The sequence below is a fragment of the Gopherus flavomarginatus genome, chromosome 4 (genome assembly GCF_025201925.1).
Source record: "Gopherus flavomarginatus isolate rGopFla2 chromosome 4, rGopFla2.mat.asm, whole genome shotgun sequence".
Taxonomy (NCBI): Eukaryota; Metazoa; Chordata; order Testudines; family Testudinidae; genus Gopherus; species Gopherus flavomarginatus.
The window spans coordinates 14,893,216-14,912,743 of NC_066620.1; the positions used below are offsets into that span (position 1 = coordinate 14,893,216).

General features: G+C 41.1%; 1 protein-coding gene across 1 annotated transcript in view; it reads left to right on the forward strand.

The window, feature by feature from the left end:
* COMMD1 (copper metabolism domain containing 1) overlaps positions 1-14,751 on the forward strand; it is a 124,146-nt gene extending 109,395 nt beyond the window's left edge. The window contains exon 3 of the mRNA XM_050952248.1: positions 14,606-14,751. Coding sequence (XP_050808205.1) covers positions 14,606-14,713 — 108 coding nt within the window. The 3' untranslated portion in view covers positions 14,714-14,751. The remainder of the gene's footprint in view (positions 1-14,605) is intronic.
* The last annotated feature ends 4,777 nt before the right edge of the window (positions 14,752-19,528 follow it).

Genomic DNA, 19,528 nt, shown 5'->3' on the forward strand with positions numbered 1-19,528 from the left:
TTTCAGTTCAGATAACTGGTTATTTTACAGATGGGGTCTGCTACACTTTCAAGTGGTTTGCTACTAAAGGCCATGTTCTGATACCCTTCCCACCTTACTCCATGAGTGGTTCAGATTAAATCGTTGTGGTCACCAGGACTACTCATGGAGTGAGATACTATGCAACATGAGTAGGAGTATCAGAATCTGGGTCTATTTTTTTTCAGTTGGAGACTATTCCTTGTCATTCATGGTTTCACAAGCCTAGTTAATGTTACTAGCAAATTCAGAACAGATATGACAACTTCCACTTAATCTCTTTGTGCCTCAAGTTCCTCATCAGTAAAATGGGGGAAATACTTAAGGGTGTTGCAAGGCTTAATTCATTATTGGGTGAAAGCCAGCCCATTGCAGAGGTCCTGCACAAGACCCTAAGTAACGTAAGCAACACTTATGCCCTTACTGCGGTTCTAAAGTGGGGTCTAATTAAGTGGCACATAGGCTCTTGTGGGTCCTCTGCATGGGTGAATATCACCCTAATGCTTTAAAGCACTTTGAGATGCTTAGATTGAAGGTACTATAATAATTTTTTTAAAAAAGAACCTAGCGTTGATCCTTTGATTTTGACAGTGATAACCTCATTTCCCATCTGAGGCAAAAGCTGTAGAATGTAAAATACAGAACAGTATTTATGATGTGTTATACAGAAAGTCATACTCCAGAAGGAGTTCTCTTATAGACACTGAATGGTTTATTCATAAAAAGGAGTAGTTCTAGTTTTAATGCATCTTGATTCTATACTTGACGTAATTTCCACACTTACTTAAATAAGTCATCCAAGCAGCACTGGAAAATGATTTTACTCAGCAATTCTGCCAACTGATTGAGTATGTCAGTAGGTAGGCATGGAGATCCAAGAAATCAAGCTTAACAAAAAAGAATTTAAGTGACCTTCAAAAAAGAACTAGATAAGTTTATGGAGGATAGGTCCATCCGTGGCTATTAGCCAGGATGGGCAGGGATAGTGTCCCTAGTCTCTGTTTGCCAGAAGCTGGGAATGGGCAACAGAGGATTGATTACCTGTTCTGTTCATTCTCTCTGGGTGACCTGGCAATGGCCGCTGTCGGAAGACAGGATACTGGGCTAGATGGACCTTTGATCTGACTCAGTATGGCCGTTCTTATGATCAATCAGTTATGCCGACATAAAAGATTTTTGCTGTAATCTCACAATGCTTTATTTACCATTTTTTTAAATGCTGCAATATTGTACCTAACAATAGCGATCACACACAGTTTTCACAATAAAAATAAGTTGGTTTCAAATGGTACTTTAATATGAGACTGGAATTGGCATTCTGTTGATGTTTATACATATCAATTATCTGAACCTCTGGTATGAGCCACCATCATAAATTTTGACTACAATTTTTCCATTATCCAGAATAATTATCCTATATCTAGAAGACTGGCTTATTATTCATGCTATTTCTGACGTACTAACACTACTGCTTTATGCTCTTGAAAAGGACATTTAGTAATTTTTGTCCAAAACAGCTAATCCAAAGATTCAGCTAATCTCAATCAAGAATGAATGAATAGTGTCCTGGCAACATCTGGAAGCAGGTGTTCACAGTAGTTATGACTCAGGTCCCTTTTTAGTAATGAAACATGATATGGATAATCACAAATGCACGATAATTAGCTGGTTTGGACATTATGCATACATGTCTTGCTTGGTATCAGGCTTCCCATTTACACATTGTGGTTTGATTTCATTTTTTTTCTTTAGCTGGGAGAATGCATAAGAAATCCTCAGTGAAAGGTATTGGGCGAGCAGATGAAACAGGCCCCTATTCTGGTAGCAGGGCATAAGGATTCACCTAGGGTAAAAATTTAATATAGGAGCGAGCAACTATTTAAAAAAGGAAATTGCAACAGGTTAAATATAATCTCTAAAATAGGAAGACGCTTAAAGGGCTCAAAATAATAATAAACTCACATATGAAATAGTCAGGGATTGAAAAAGAGCATTACAACCAAAAACTAACTTTCCAGCATCAAACTGTTAAGATGTCAGCGTTCTATTTAATTTTTTATTTTATATAACATTTAAATATATTTTTCCTTTGTAATTAGATATGCTGATTAAAATCTATTTAATGATACAGTGGAGTTTTCTTGTAGCACTTTGATGGGAGCAAAATTTTCCCTGCATAAAGTTAGTGGGACATTTTGAGAGATACAAGCACGAGAAGGTTAATCTGTGTGAGCATGTTCATAAATCTGTCGTTTAAGGCTCAAAATGATAGATGGAAAATTTTCAATAAATTAATAACATAAAAGCAGTTAAATTAAATTTACTGCACAATACCCAATAGCCTTGTGCTCCTGGAATTTCTCCAACCTCTGCAATCTTTTCTATTTAATCTGTGATGTTACATGATTGATTCTACATTAAAAGAATTTAAAAAAAAATCTGAAAGAGAGGTAACTTTTTTTTCTGTGCTGACATAATTGTTAGCTTCAGTTAGTCTCAGTTCATGTAGTTCCAAAATAATAAAGAGAAACTGGGAGATGCTCTGAATACCAAGTGTTTGTACTCATTGTGTTTGTTGGATGAAGAATTATGGAAATGCATTGCACTTTACCCTAGGGTTTTTTAATGTCACAATTAAAAGCTTATTATAAAAATAGCTCTAAATCTGATTATAAAAAAGAGTCAAATTGTGTCAGAAATGAGTTCATATCAAGCCAACTGGGCAAATAGGATTGCCATCCCAGTTTTCTGGGATTATCCAAATTTTGATGTGGTCATCCCACATCCTGCTGTATCTTGCAGGATATTAATGGATCCTAAAATATCTTTTGAGGCCTGCAATGTGATCATGATGTGATGCAACATGATAGATGATTCAATGCAACATCCTCATATTACATCGTGCCGTGCTAGCGTGAGCCTTATGAGAGGCAACCCTAGGCAAAGCATGGTTTTTACCATTTATTGGGTGCATTTAATCTGAACATTTAAACAGCAAAAATGCAGCATGCTCATGAACATAAATATCCCCACTTATCACATTTGAAACTATGTGCTTGCTACTCTCATCCTGAATTGGGAAAAAGTAAAAGTGGGCACAATTAGTATTTTTTCCCTTTTCAGGGTACCTTCCATACTTTACTGTACATTGTCACGACAACTTATGTTTTTATCTATTCTTTTACATCCATTTGTTGTGGTTGTGATCCATTAAGAATAACAGGTATCCTCAGGCAAAATGAACTCAGCAGAGCAGTAGTTAGCAGTCTCTGTGTAGCTATGCAGAGTCAAGACTGGATAATCTTCCACTACTGCGGTGTGTGAGAGGACTGAGCAAGGCTCACTTATGATTGCATAACATTCCTGTGGTAGCTACGGGAATTGTTTACATGGAAAGTAATATTAGAACAATATTTGTGTACATAAATCAGTCTTCTTATTCAATTTAGCAACTGGAAATGAAACGAAACAGCACCATGTGACGAGCCAGCTCTCCATGGCTTGCCAGCAAGGGCTTAAACTACAGTTGGAGAACCAATGGTTTGCAACAAGCATCAGAAATGAAACTCTAAGGGCTTGTCTACATCACAAAGTTGCAGCGCTGGTGAGGGGGTTATAGCGCTGCAACTTAGGAGGTGTACACATCTGCAGGGCATCACCAGCGCTGCAACTCCTTGTTTGCAGCGCTGGCCGTACTCCCGTTTTGTCTCGGGTGTAGAGGATCCAGCGCTGGTGATCCAGCGCTGGTAATCAAGTGTAGACACTTACTAGCGCTTTTCTTGACCTCCGTGGAATAAGCAGGTATCCCAGCATACCTGAGGAAGCCTCTGGTAATCAAGCTGGTCTCCTTCCCCGGTTTGCTCTCGCGTTCCCCGAACCCCCGAGCAAGCAGGTCTCCTTCCCTGCGGTTTGCAGGGTGGTTCGGGGAACGCGAGAGCAAACCGCGGCGAAGCTGGTCTCCTTCCCCGGTTTGCTCTCGCGTTCCCCGAACCCCCGAGCAAGCAGGTCTCCTTCCCTGCGGTTTGCTGGGTGGTTCCGGGAACGCGAGAGCAAACCGCGGCGAAGCTGGTCTCCTTCCCCGGTTTGCTCTCGCGTTCCCCGAACCCCCGTGCAAGCAGGTCTCCTTCCCTGCGGTTTGCAGGGTGGTTCGGGGAACGCGAGAGCAAACCGCCGCAAAGCTGGTCTCCTTCCCCGGTTTGCTCTCGCGTTCCCCGAACCCCCCTTGAAGCCGCCCAACAGCGCTGCAGTGTGGCCACATCTAACACCACTTGCAGCGCTGGTTGCTGTAAGTGTGGCCACTCTGCAGCGCTGGCCCTATACAGCTGTACTAATACAGCTGTAACAACCAGTGCTGCAAAATTGTAGATGTAGACATACCCTAAGTAGGACAGCCACCATTACAGGAAGACATGCTGATACAGCCTATATGGGAAGAGGGGGTTAAAAGAGATGGAAAAGAGAAAAGTCCAGCTTCTAAAGGAGTACCCTCAGATTTACTAATGTACCCAGCTGCACCTTAGTGATATTGCATCATGAACTAGTGACATGTACCTAACTCCACAGCTCTGAAATAAAGACAAGTTTTATCACCAGCACATGAAAATGCTGGGAAAATTTCACATGTTGTGTGAGAGCTTGATTTTTGTAAGGTTTTTGAGACAGTACCACATAACATTATCATAAACAAACTAGAGAAATGTGGTCTAGACTCTACATGAAATTACTATAAGGTGAATGCATAACTGGGTGAAAAAACATACTCAAAGAATAGTTATCAATGGTTCACTGTCAAACTGGGAGGACATATCTAGTGGGGTCCCACAGAGGTCTGTTCTGGGTCTGATGGTATTCAACATTTTCATTAATGACTTGGATAATGGAGTAGAGGGTATGATTATAAAATTTGCAGATGACAAGAAGTCAGGAGGGGATTAGAACTCAAAACAATCTTGACAAATTGGAGAATTGGTCAGAAATCAAGAAGATGACATTCAGTAAAGACAAGGATAAAGTATTGCACTTAGGAAGGAAAATTCAAATACATAAATACAAAATGGGGAATAAATGGCTAGGCAGTGGTTCTACCTACAAGGATCTGGGTGTTATAGTGGATCACAAATTGAATATGAGCCAACAATGTGATGCTGTTGCAAAAAAGGCCAAGGTCATTCTGAGGTGTATTAACAGGAGTGTCGTACATAGGAAATGGGAGGTAATTGTCCCGCTGTACTCGGCACCGGTGAGACCTCAGTTGGAGTTGTGTGTCCTGGACTAGACACCATACTTTAAGAAAGATGTGGACAAATTGGGGAGAGTCCAGCGGAGTGCATCAACAATAAGAGGTTTAGAAAACCTGAGCTATGAGGAAAGTTGAAAAAATTGGGCATGTTTTAGTCTTGAGAAAACAAGAGTGAGTAGGGGCCTGATAAGTCTCCAAATATGTAAACAGTTGTTGCAAAGAGGGCTGTCATAAAGTTGTTCTCAGTGTCCACTAAAGCTAGGATAAGAAGTAATGGGCTTAATGCGAGCAAGGGAGATTTCAGGTTAGATATTAGGAAAACTTCCTACTATATGGGTAGTTAATTCCTCGAATAGGCTTCTAAGGCCATGTCTACATCTAAAATTTTGCAGCGCTGGTTGTTACAGCTGTATTAGTACAGCTGTATAGGGCCAGCGCTGCAGAGTGGCCACACTTACAGCAACCAGCGCTGCAAGTGGTGTTAGATGTGGCCACACTGCAGCGCTGTTGGGCGGCTTCAAGGGGTTTTGGGGAAGGCGAGAGCAAACCGGGGAAGGAGACCAGCTTCGCCGCGGTTTGCTCTCGCGTTCCGCGAACCACCCTGCAAACCGCAGGGAAGGAGACCTGCTTGCCCGGGGGTTCGGGGAACGCGAGAGCAAACCGGGGAAGGAGACCAGCTTCACCGCGGTTTGCTCTCGCGTTCCCGGAACCACCCAGCAAACCGCAGGGAAGGAGACCTGCTTGCTCGGGGTTCGGGGAACGCGAGAGCAAACCGCGGCGAAGCTGGTCTCCTTTCCCGGTTTGCTCTCGCGTTCCGCGAACCACCCTGCAAACCGCAGGGAAGGAGACCTGCTTGCTCGGGGTTCGGGGAACGCGAGAGCAAGCCGGGGAAGGAGACCAGCTTGATTACCAGAGGCTTCCTCAGGTATGCTGGGATACCTGCTTATTCCACGGAGGTCAAGAAAAGCGCTGGTAAGTGACTATACTTGATTACCAGCGCTGGATCACCAGCGCTGGATCCTCTACACCCGAGACAAAACGGGAGTACGGCCAGCGCTGCAAACAGGGAGTTGCAGCGCTGGTGGTGCCCTGCAGATGTGTACACCTCCTAAGTTGCAGCGCTGTAACTCCCTCACCAGCGCTGCAACTTTCTGATGTAGACAAGCCCTAAGAGAGGTTGTAGAATCCACATCACTGGAGGTTTTTAAGAACAGGTTTAACCACCACCTGTCAGGGACAGTCTGGGTGTACTCTGTCCTGCTGCAGTACAAGCGAATGGATTAGATGTCCTCTCAAGATCCCTTCCAGCCCTACATTTCTATGATTCTATAAACAGCACAGTGGAGCCATTATGCATATCTGGTGGCAAGAGAAAAATCACTGTAGTTTTGGTATTTCATGAGAGTCCTCGTCTTCAAGTGAAAATGGAACCCATGACTACCTACTTCTGAGATACGAGTGTTGGTATATGCCAATCAGAATGTTATGCAATATATGTAAATGATTGTGCAAGTTCATTTAAATGTGTGTATTTACATTGTGTGCCTAGCTTTTCTTTTGAATCAGGTGTTAACTGTATAGTGCATTGTAGAATATATAGTTCATGTAACCATTTTCCCACCCAGCTAATCACCTATGATATGAGGTGTTGTTTATACGATCACCTCTCCCGTGCCTCTGTAAAATTATTAAAATAGATTTAAGTGGTACATTTCTAGAAGGTATGACACATAGATACTTTCAAATGTTGTTTGAAATTCTTTCCGCTAAACTAACGCATGCTGCCAAGCAAGAATACATCCAATTACATATATAAACTTTTTACTTAATCAAGTTAAGTGATATTTTTAATAGGTCTATCATCTATTAAGCCAATGTGAACAAAGTCCATTGAATGCATCAGCTGATAGTAATTTTGTATACTGGATCTGTGGTTTAAACATCCTCTTTCTCTTTTTAACTTAATACCCTGGAAACTAACATTCTGATATTTGCTTCTGCTTCTAGACGTTGCTATGGGAGATAAATATTTCTTTGGACATTTCAGTCACTTAAGTGTTTGCTAGAAGTACATATTTGGTACATGATGATCACAAAGAACAGACTCATATGATGCATTAGTGACTTGCTGTACTATTTTCAACTATACATTTGTGTGGCTTGAATTCTGTAATTGTTTTATCTACCCCCAACTAGCTATTTTGATGCCAACTTTACTCAAGTGTTTGTACTGAAAGTAAGCTTTGTTTAAAATACATATCAAGTACTGATTGCTCACTGGTTTACCACCAGGGTCCAGGCCTGCTGTCCCTACACAAGACAGATTCCCAGTCCCTTATTTTACTGTTTAGAAGAAAGTCATTTGCCAGGCATAAATTTAGCTAAACCCAATGATGCTGATAATTCTGTTTAAAGATAGGTGATGGTTAGTTAGCTCATACTAAGGTTGAGTTTGTATTTGTATATCTTCTTGTTTCTAAATATAATTCCACTTAACTTTGAAATAGACATGTAAGCAGTGCTTACATCTGAAACGTTCCAAGGACAGGTTCTTGTACTATTTATTCCAGTACAGATTTGTTCGCTAGAATAGAGCTGGGAAGCAGACCAAAAGGACAGAGGCCCTGAACTTTCAATATAATCCACACAGGAGGATCCATGCAGTGGGCTGCTGTCTACTTGCAAAAGCTTGATGGCAGGATTGGGGGCACACTAACCGGCACACAAACTCCTGGAAACCAATCATAGCCATCCTTAATTTAAAACCCTGTGACCATACTCTGGGATGCTCCTCTAAAATGTTTTCCTTGTTCACATGTTTTGGCAGAATTTTATTATACTGGTTTTGGAATTCCTCTCTCATTTTTACTGTCCTAGCTATGATACAGTGCTGACTTCTTGTTAACACACCCTGCTAAACAAATCATTTTAATATCTGTGCCTCTGTTTATTAATCTGTAAAATGGTTATACTTTCCAATTTACAGGAGTCTTGTGAGGCTTGGTTGATTGTAAATCACTGTGGTATTGAAGGAAAAATGGTATCCAAGTTGTCAGAGTCCCCGGGCGATGCTATGGAACTGCTGCCCACAAAGCCAGTCAGGACTTTGGGGAGCCTCCTCTCCCTTGGAGCAGACTGTCTTCAGGGCAAGAAGCTCATGCAGCTTCACCTTCCTGGGTCTGACCTTGGAGATTCAGCATCCTTTGCCCCTCCATGCGCTTCCCACAGCGAGTCAGCCCAGGCGGGTCCTGGGGAAGCCAGAGGGTCCTGCACGCACCCCCACTTTGCCGTCAGATGTGACTCTTAGTCAGCCAGTAAAACAAAGGTTTATTAGATGACAGGAACACAGTCTAAAACAGAGCTTGTAGGTACAGAGAACGGGACCCCTCACCTGAGTCCATTCTGGGGCCCAGCCAATCAGACACCCCCATCTGCCCTCACTTCCCGTCCCCAGCCAGCTCCCAACTGAAACCCCCTCCAGCCCCTCCTTCTCTGCTGAGTTCCTTTCCCAGGCCAGGAGGTCACTTGACCTCTTTGTTCTTCAACACCTTTAGCATCCCCTTGCAGCGGGGAAGGGCCCAGGCCATTAGTTGCCAGGAGACAGAGTGTTGGCCAGAAACTGAGGCACCCACACAGTATTCAGAGAAAACATTAAGGACAGTCCCACTTCATCACACAAGTTTAAAGAATTACCAGTAATTATTTTTTGCTTAGCCATAAAGGAATCTGACTTCAGCAAAGGAGATGCAATAAATGAATACATCTAGAGTAATTTACAGAAGTAATTGCTTGGTTCAGGCTTTCCTGCATCACATTACAATGAAAAATTATCAGCTTATTTCTCCTATTATTTAATCACTTACTACTGATTACTTTGACTTGAGACTGGAACAAAGGACAATACTTCTGAACTCAAGCACCTTTGATATTGCCTTTTTAACGAAATTCTGGTTTCCATAATTCCACTTTACTGTCAGAAAAGCATTCTGTGTACTGTAGTATTACACACAATTAATAAATAGAGATAACAGAAATTAATAATGTATTTCTTGTCATTGTGTGAATGTAAAACCGCTTTTTAATGGCTAGTGCTTTTTAAAACCACTTATAGTTTTTGGTAACAAGAGCTAGAGGAAGGTCAGAAGTTAATGCTGGTTCTTAATCTCTAACATAGAGCCTCAAGATGTTTGGGGGCTTTCCTGTTGCACTTTGTATTTGAGTTTTTACCTTATGCAGCCAGGGGTGAGGTCTCAAAGAAATCCCAGTCAAGCCAGCATTTCAAAAAGAGATACTAATGTCTGCAAAAAAAATTGGCAAAAAGAAGAAAATACATGGTGAAGTTAAAGAAGCTAAATCAGTTCCGTCTTTTGCAAAGTCAGTGATTCGTATGAAGTCTATGAACCATCACTTGTGCTAAAAGGAGTGGCGCTTTTACTCACCCAGTGGTGCTTTTACCGATGGGGCGGCACTCCCAGTCTTCGGCGGCACCTCGGCGGTGGGACCTTCTCGCTCCATGGGTCTTCGGTGTCATTTCAATGGCGGGTCCTTCAGTGCTGCCGAAGACACCCGGAGCGAGTGAAGGGTGTGCCACTGAAGACCTGAAGCGCCGCCGGGTGAGTAAAAATTAAAAAGGTGCCAAGAAATTGAAAAGGCGCCACTTGTGCTCACTGGGAGAAAGTCCGCTGCCCAGCTCCCTCCTAGCTATGCTACTGAGTGCTGTGACCTCAGAAACCAGGTCATGACATTCTTCTCTGTTCAGGTTGCAACAAACAAGGTTGAGTTGTGCCTACACAGCATCTATTTTCACAACACAAGTATATGCATCTGTGCATCTACCATAGTGCCTAACTGTGTTTGTATCAGTGTATTCTGGGGAAACATAGACAGCTGTCCTGCACTGCCTCAGATGTAGCCAAAGTACATGCACGCTCCCCTTAGCCCGAGCCAGCTGGCCCAGGCCAGCCGTGAGTTTTTAATTGCGATGTAGACATACCCTCTCTTTCTTTGATTAAGACCTCAGTAGAAATCCAGGCCTCTGTCTCACAGGCCTAATAATCAACTTTAGGCATGCGTCAGAGCTTCTTCAGACTTCCTTAACCAGGCTTTACATGTAAAATACATATGGAACTTTTTTTTCTGCTCCTTGTTTTACCTGAGAAATATCAGGGATATCAAATTTGCATTCCCATTCTTAACTGAATGACTTTTTAGGACATTAAATAATTGAACTACACATTTTCTTAGCTCTCAAATGAAGAGATGAGGATTGAATCTTTCATAAAGAAAGTTATTTTTCCTCCAATGGTTGTCAAGAATTTGAGTTAAATAGGTTTTCTATTAAAACCAAAACCAACACCAGACTGATTCAAAACCCTGCTCCTCTCAATTGCTCAGGTTTCAGGCCTTGTCTAAATGAAAAAATTGTTCTGATTTAACTAAGGCCTTATCTACATGAGAAAGTTTTAGTAGCTATACTAGCTATATTTACACTGGCATAGTTACGCCATGTTGACACTTATTCTGGTAAAAGAGATGACTTTTTTCAGTTAACTTAAACTTCTTTTCCAAGTGGCAAAACCTAACCTGGAAAAAACTCATTCGAACACTGGAATAAGTTTGTCATCACAAAGGGAGGGGAGAGGAGGGTGGTTATATTGGTTTAAATTCATACCTTAGGTTTTACTGAGAAACCTTTCCTTTGTAGGCAAGGCCTAAATACCTTGGAAACAGATGTAGTTAAATTTCGAAAGAGAGGTGGCCACCTTTATATATCATAGTGAAGTCAAAAGAACCCAACTTCTTTTGTCCTATTTGCATGTCACGTTTCAGTGCAGTACTGTTGTGACTAGGTAACGCAACCTATCCTGTATGGTCCTTTGTCATACTACAGGGGGGAGCTTGCATTCATTCGGTAGCTCCAACAGTTTACAGTACAGTAATAAAAGTATGTACAGAAAATCTAGGACCATTTACTGTGCATACTTTCTCCTTCGCATCACTTCCAGAAGGCATAGGCATACTAGCCCATGTTAGATAAAGCCATCACTGCCCCGTTATTCCAAGCCATCAGCATCCTGTGGGGTCTCCTCCTTTCTCTCTTCAGCTAAGCTCCTTGATACAGGAACCGTGGGCTCAATCCCTCACACTGACCATGTAGGTGAGCTGTGTTACAGGCCTAGGCCCTGATCCATAGTTGGATCTGCACAGACAGACCTTTTGCATCTGTGTGGACACCTGTTGATATCGGTAGTGTTCAGTGAAGCTCTAATTGCATAATTGTGGCTCTGTTCTTTTAAAAGTAAAATCCCAGGCCCACTGAAGTCGATGAAAGTTTTGCCATTGAGTACAGTGGGACCAGGATTTCATCCCAGAATAGGGTAACCAGATGTCTCGTTTTTATAGGGACAGTCCCATTTGGGGGGACTTTTTCTTATATAGGTGCCTATTGCCCCCCACCCCCTGTCTCTTTTTTTCACAGTTGCTGTCTGGTCACCCTACCCCAGGACTATAGCATGGCTTAGTCGAATTCTCTAAAATGTCAAAATAGAACTTTGCTAGTGTGGGTTTTGGTTTTGGTTTTAGAGATCAAAGCTGTGAAACCGGTTGGTAACATGTTTCAAAAGTGGTTTGATCTCATCTACACAGTCAAGACTACAACATGATCTGTGACATAGTGGACTTTTTTGTAGCTGTGCACAAAATTATTTCTTTGGTGTATTTGAGAAAGACAAAAAGTAGTAAAGCTTTGCAGTCTAAGGCTTGGAAGTATATTTTTCTTTAAGTAGAAATGTGCTTTGTATGTTCCAGTTTGTAGTGGTTATTCCAAAAGCTGTGGATTTGAATTGCATATTGCCTATGCTTGCACATGTAAATGTTAGTTGCTCCTGATGGGAGTAAACTATAAAGCCTCAGATGATTACGTAACTGATCATTTGAAGCGCTGTCTTATCAAGATGATTTACCAGTCAAAATGCCTAGGAAGTTAGAAATTGTTGTCTTATCCCCTCTTCCACCATGAACTTGAGGAAATCTCATACAATTCCAAATACATTTTCAAGTGTGAGAGACCTGGAATTTTTCCAGTGCACTCTAACTAGTCAAGAAGCTGCAACAGAGCACAATGCCAACGGGAGATAAGCTGTCAAATTCCATACCAAACATTTTAATACCACAGACTGATCAAATTTAACTTTGCTCCATAAGGGGGTATGTATTTTATATGTGGCTACAGGGTGCCGAAGTGTATTCTGTGAAATGTCATTAATAGGCATTGCAAAGTATAGCAATAAATTGTGGGAGGTTATCTTCAATGTCCAGTCCTAGCATTCAAACCTATTTATACAATTTTCAAATTCCTGAGCTGTCATATGGATAAAAATCATGTTGAGACGTATTTGTTGAAGATACTAGACATGAATAGTTAAATAAAAATATTACATTAACGCTAAAATAGTTTTGGTTGAAAAATGTTGTGCTTAATTATTTGTTGGGGTGGAGTATTTATTTGTATTTGTCTTGTGACTCCTGAACCAATATGAATTTCGTTCTGACTACAATGGCACTGCACTGTTTGAATCAAAATCAGTAAAAAGCTTTATTTTAAAAAAACAAAAGTTGTAGAGAATTATCAGAGGAGCACCATGCTAATCTGCAGCCTGATTCTGGGTTGTGTATTCTTGATCTGTTGGATTAAATTAGCAAATAAGGATGCAAAATGAGTTTAAGTAGCAATTTAAATAAATAAATGAATCAGTTTTAGAAGGTGCAAATCTAAAACAATTTATGCAGAAGGAACTGTCCAGTGGAGAGAGCTGTAACAGAGAAGTTAGCATTAAGTGAGCTGGGGGCAGGGGTCGGGGGTGTGAAGAGGCAACAACATGAAGACACATGATACATGTAGAGTTAAGTAACACTTTAAAATTTTAGTCTGATTTTCAAAAATTCAGTGGTTCAATTGCAGTTATCATAAATGTGTGTGCATATTGTACAATTGAGCCCACATCCCTGATTTGTACATGCAATTGTGGTTATTCCAGGTGCAATTTCAGTGCACCATTGCCTGACGTATTAAAAATCAGGTTCTGTCATTTCACTTATTTCTCTTTTATGATTAAGTTTTGTGTGTTCTCTTTGATCTGTGCTGCTAATAAACAAGCTAACTTTTGTGTATATATTTTCTTTTGCTTGCACTTCTCTCTACCTTTTTTTCTCCTTGAAAAACCAGTAAAGATTCTTGTATTAAAAAAAGAAAGCAAGCAGTGAAGTTGCTTCATGTGCATATGAAAAACAATTTGTTCTTTGTTTTAAATTCATGTAATGCGTTTCTGAAATTTAGATAATCAACTTCAGACATTTTTCAAGTTGATATTATCTGTTAAATAATCAATTAAGTGCATAGAATTAAGTCTGAAAAATACTAAATGTTGAAACAAAGGTATTTTGAAGTAATGGTAGAGGTTTTAGTTTAACTGATTTAAAAAAAAAAAATCAGAGTTGAGGCTGCCCTTCCATTCTTAGTAAACTGTGCTGTATGTATATTGAGATAAAGAACTCATGGATATTCAGTGAGTCAGATTGCCTGGAAGGCTGAATATTCTAATCTTTCTTCTCAAAAAAGAGCACTCCCTTCATGGGATAAGAAGTTGTTATTACTGTATTTGAATGTAGAGTTTGCTTTGTTTTTTAAAATTGAGCATTTCAAGACACCGGAGGTTTGTAATATAAAAATGCAGCCCCCATGATTTCTATTTTCACTCTTGTTTTATTTCTGACCTTAGTGTCTGATGTGCAGTCCCTGTCACACTGCAGAGTAGCTCTGTCTGCACTAGCATTTTTGTAATTATTTCCCAGTGTTTCTCTACCATTGGTGCAGCTTCACCTGGACTTGCATTTGCAATGCAGCCAGATACACTTGCTATATCTAAATGTTTCTTCCAAATTATCCAAGGAACTTTATCTAACTCTGATATATTGATGAGTAGGACTGATAGGAGAGAAATCTCATGAAGTCTTTTTCCTGTTGGTTTTTATTAACTAATTCCACGTGGTTAGAAACATTTTATTTTTTCTTGTGGTGTTTATTTTCTCTGTCCCTGACAAGATCCCTTCCACTTCGTTTATCCTGATTTATACCCCCACTTGAGAATAACTATATTTGTGAATAGAGTGACCTGGCCTTTCAGAGCGAGTCTGTGCTGCTGCTTAATTGTCTGTAGGCATGACTGTTCTGTGATATCAAGTATTGTGGAGATCTCCCTCAATGAAATTCAGTGTCCCCTCCAGCAATCGTGCTGAATATACAGTTTTTCTTACTGAACTAAATATCATTCTTCTCCTTTTATTTTCTAGGAATCTGAATTTCTGTGTTTGGAATTTGACGAGGCCAAGGTGAATCAAATGCTGAAGAAACTGTCAGAGATTGAAGAGAGCATAACGGCACTGACACAGACCACCTGACTGTTAAGATAAATAAAGAGATTGTGACTCAGAACATAGATGGCCTTAGTACTTGTTAATAATTTCTGTTTTTATATAGGAAATGGTTACCAATAGTCTAGTGATATTGATCATAAAATAAAATATTGGGGGCTCGGTTGTGCCACTTTGACACTTGTGAGCACTTACTCAAACAAGAAATCCCATTGGATTCAATGGGGCTACTTGCCTAACTGCATAACAGCTGATTAAGGCTGTGCCTAATGAAGCCCTGCATGTTAGAGTAGTGTGGCTTTCCTTTTCATGCCTCTTCATGATTTGTCGAGTCATCTTCTGACTACTCTGACTCTTGAGATAAATATTGGGCTGCAGTCAGTATCCAAGGGAAACTGAACAGCCCTGTGGCAGGGGAAAAAGACAGACAATCTAACGGCTGTTCAGATTTTTCCTTATAAAGTAAAGACCTATGACAATTCTTTCCCTTTCTCATTGAAATGTAAGGGAGCAAACTGGGATCTCAGTCAAAGTCTGTGATAGAGATCTGTTGTGGTTGTGCACTAGGTATAAAAACTAATACAACGTCAACCAATTAAGAATAGGTGAGACAAGGTTTAACTGCCACAGGTAGAGAAAAACATGAAGGAGAAACTGAATCAGAAAATCTCTGCTAATGAAGTATAGTATACAGTCAAACACAGAGACCTGATAGACTCTGATTAGTACACCTGCTCCCGTCACACCCTGAATCTTATAAAAGAATTGATTTAATTAGTTCACTAGCATATGCATGTAGGACATTACTGAAAACAGTTATCAAAAGAGGGAAGCAAATCCATCAGCCATTCCAAAGCACAGAGTAGAACTCTCCTGGTATGTATATATGCGCGCACACACACACACACACACACAAGGCTATAAATGTCGTAGCAAAAATCCTAGGCCCCACATCGGAAATAATCCTCGTCACTGATAAAAACCTTTTTGCACTTTAGCAGATTTGCCACACACCAAATAGCTTCCAACATGTATTTGCCCACAAAGAATCTGATCCTGCAGATACTGAGTCCTTTCATAGGCTTAAACCAGGGATGGATGTGGCCCACAGTCACTTAACCATGATTCATTTCAGTGGCTTCCACTGTATACAGAAATTAAACAAACAAATGCTGTCAAGATTCACTATATAGGAATAATTTTCTCATTACGGTGAACACCTGTAGTGCCCTGTCTAGTCACAAGCACACTGATCAAAGGAACACTTGTATTTAATTTTGTATTGATCTGTAAATGTAGGGCCCATTCTGTTCCCACTGAACTTGATGGAAGTTGGCCTTTTCTTTTTATCCAGACTGTAACAATGTGTGTGTACTCACCCATTTGTTTTGAATTTGGTGTGTTTGGCACCACACAACCCTGAGGCTCTATACAGGCACAGAGCTTTTTCTACTGCAGTGACTTGACTAGAGGTTTATTTTTAGTGTACTTAGTGTAACCAAATCCTAATCGTTCCAACCCCTTTCTTCCCTTTTCGCTGGCCCACCAGCAGGCTGTTCAGTTAATTCAGCAGTATTCATACTACATTAAAGTTCGGTAACTTTTCCTTTCCAGAAATGGGATGTGAGCCCTTTTTCTGATATGGGGCTGCCATGATCCAAACTCCACAGACAGGGGACAAGATCCATTGCTCCTAAAGATTTGGCATGGAGATTTCCCAGCCTTTACTCTTTGCTACTGTGCTGAAGAACATCGGTGAGGGGCTATGATGGTGACCCGTGGAAACAGGAAGGATCCCGGAGTTGGAAAAGATGACAAAACTAAATGCAATAAAAATAAACCTCACCTCAGATAAACTAACTCCTCATCCTAATAAAAGCTCTATCTCTGTACGTAGCTTTGGGGCCAGGATGAAAGCATGGAACGTGAAGCCCTGAAATTCTGGAACACATGTACATGTGTGTCTATATATAGATATAAGGCAGTTATTTATCTAAAAGGTATATTTCATTAGCACCCAGTATGTTTAAATAATTAAGTAGTCGGGCCAGTGAGAGAGTGTGAGAATGACTCTGTAGCCTGGTGGTTAGCGCACCCCCTTGGGAGGAGGGAGACTCGAGTCCCTGTTTCAATAGCTATTTCATTATTTATAAAGAGTGGCATAGCTTGAACAAGAGACAATGAGTGACATCTGCCCCACGCTATGCCAGAGCCCAGCAATTAGAATATTTTCCTGGCATGTAGGAGACCCAACTTCAAATCACGGCTCCTCAACAGATCTCCTACAACCTGTTCAAGTGCTCTAAATGCTGGGCTAAAAGTTATAAGGGGGTATCTGCACCACCAGCTCTGCCAACGTTTTGTTGAAAAAGGCCTGACCTGGCCTAGGCACATAACTCCCGGAGAGGTACATGGCTGTGAATCTCCAGTGGAGCTAGGCACCTCCCTCTGACCTGAACTTGAGTGCCGCCAAACTACCTTTGAGGGGTGGGGCTTAGACCGACCACTCTCCTCATTTCTGTTGGCTCACTTAGGGGCTCCCTGCTCATCTGCTGGCTTTTGTGAATCCCTTTCTTAAGCACCTCTCTCTTCCCTATCAATCCTGGGTGCCTAAACTCAGTGGGAAATTGTGCTTGGATGGTCAGGTCCCTAACATGTCCCTTTGTGGATCAAGCCCCTCCCTCTCTTGCAACTCTGCCTGGTCACCTGCATTCCATTGCGCTGCTCAATAGAGACTATTTTCTTGCTTTTCTTGTTACCACTGGCAAAAAACTTACACATATTAAGGGTAAAGGTTCCATTGATGCTTTCAATTTATTTTCGCTTTGTAAGCAACAGATAGAGCTAAGACTATATTAAGTGCTAGTACAGAAATAGTGATGACAACATATAATACAGTAGTGCCATAATTGAAGTGCATTTCATTGTCTCTGCAAGTGAATTTAGTGCTTGTGAAGATGCCAGGTTGATTGCACTTAGAAGTTCAACTTCTCCCTTCACAGAATGGAGAAAGGACAGGATTTCTTGCCCGCTCAATCAGAATATAAATGCAGCTCCTCGGTTAACCCGCACCATCCTCTTTGGGACCCACCTCCCCCTTCTGTCCTCCTCTTCCAGCACTTCTCCTCTCAAGAGCTGCCCCTTCTCCTGATTTTTCACCCTCCTGTGTAAGGACTTTACATCCTCCTGTATCCATTTTCCATCTTGAGTTCTCAGGTCCCTTCTTACTACTTCTTAGGTCTTTGCCACTTCTCTGTGCCTCCCCTCAGGAGAGTCAGAGCAGAAGCTACCTTTTGCCATTCATTCCCAATTTTGTAACCTCCATGACCTGGATAGAAAACTCCTCCTGAAAAATCATAACTGCCCAAAGGTGGAGTCTCCTCCTGCCACCATGACTTGATCTGATTCTGTCTTGCCAATGCAATGTGTTATTTACTGCTTCCTCAGGGTCCTCAGCCTGCAGGGAAACAAGGAGAGTGGAGTGGAAACAGGACACCCAAGATGCACTGAGAAGCCAGATAGAGGAATTTTAACAGTATGCTTCCTCACGTCTCACCAGCAGTTAGGAGAGGGACTCCACTTGTGGGTGAGACCTAAAGACTGTTGAATACTCTGGCAACTCACTAGAAAAGGTGGAGATGACAGAGCAAATCTGGAGTTTATGCTAGTCTGGGCATCAGCAGCAGGACATGCTTCCCTACAGATCCTGGGATAATGTGCCTATATCCATCCTGGAGGAATCTTCTCTATCGCTAAGAGTCTATCTTGTCTCCAGGCTAATTCAGCCTTTGGCATCTGCAGAAGTGGCCAGCAAAGTTGCCTGTTAGTGCTATTTGTGGACAATTTTAGCTGTGACAGGGGCTCCCAGTGTTGCCTACTCATAGTTTTAATACAAGTCTTACAATATGTGGTGGTGATCTTAAAGCCCCAGCTCCAGCAGTCAAGTGATTACATGATAATCTCAGCTTTCATTTTTTAAATTTTTTTTTAATCTGGTAAATTTCTTGCCCTCATGATTGTGGAGAAAAGGTCTGGAATGCACAATGAAGCCTCAAAAAGCAGAAAGCAAATAAAAAGAACCCAGACTTTAATATTTTCTTTCATGATTTTTAAGAAAATCTCATTATTGTTTGGGGCCTGACTTGTCAGTTTTCAGAGGTTGAAGTTGGCAGCACTAGACACCTATCAGCGATTAACTAGCCTGTGATCACCAAACACCAGGCCTCCTGACGGCCAGCTACTAGCGATGGCTTTGGTCATAATCAACATGTACTGGGTTTGAACCAGGGACTCAGTGCTGATTCTCTGAACTAATGAAAGTTCATTAAAATGACCTAATACGTTTTAAACAAGGTTTTATTTTTAAAAAAATAGATGGGTCAGTTAACACTCGCAATCATAAATAACTTCCATCATGTCAAGCGTAGTAATTGTTTTATTTTAACATGCACAGAGGATAGGAAAATGTGATATAAATGGAAATTAAAGAGAAACAAACTTAGAACAGATGTCAGGAAGTACTGTTTCATGAAAAGAATAATAAATATGTGAAATGGCTAACCAGACAAGGTTACTGAGGCAAAAAACCCAAAAACACTGGGGTCATTTTTGAAATAATTGAGTGCTTTCCAGGAAGAACTTGGAAAGCTAAAAAGGAGAATGTTTCCATGGGCTCAGCAACTTTCTCCTTAATGTTTATTGTCTCTCTCTAATCTAATGCTTTTATTTTCCTCTTCCGGGGAGTTGTAAATTATCTAGCAGATGTGAGAAATACTTAGCGCATATTGAGCCAGATGTTGTCTGGCCTTCAGTGAGGTTGCAGGGGTGCAACGGGAAAGGAAA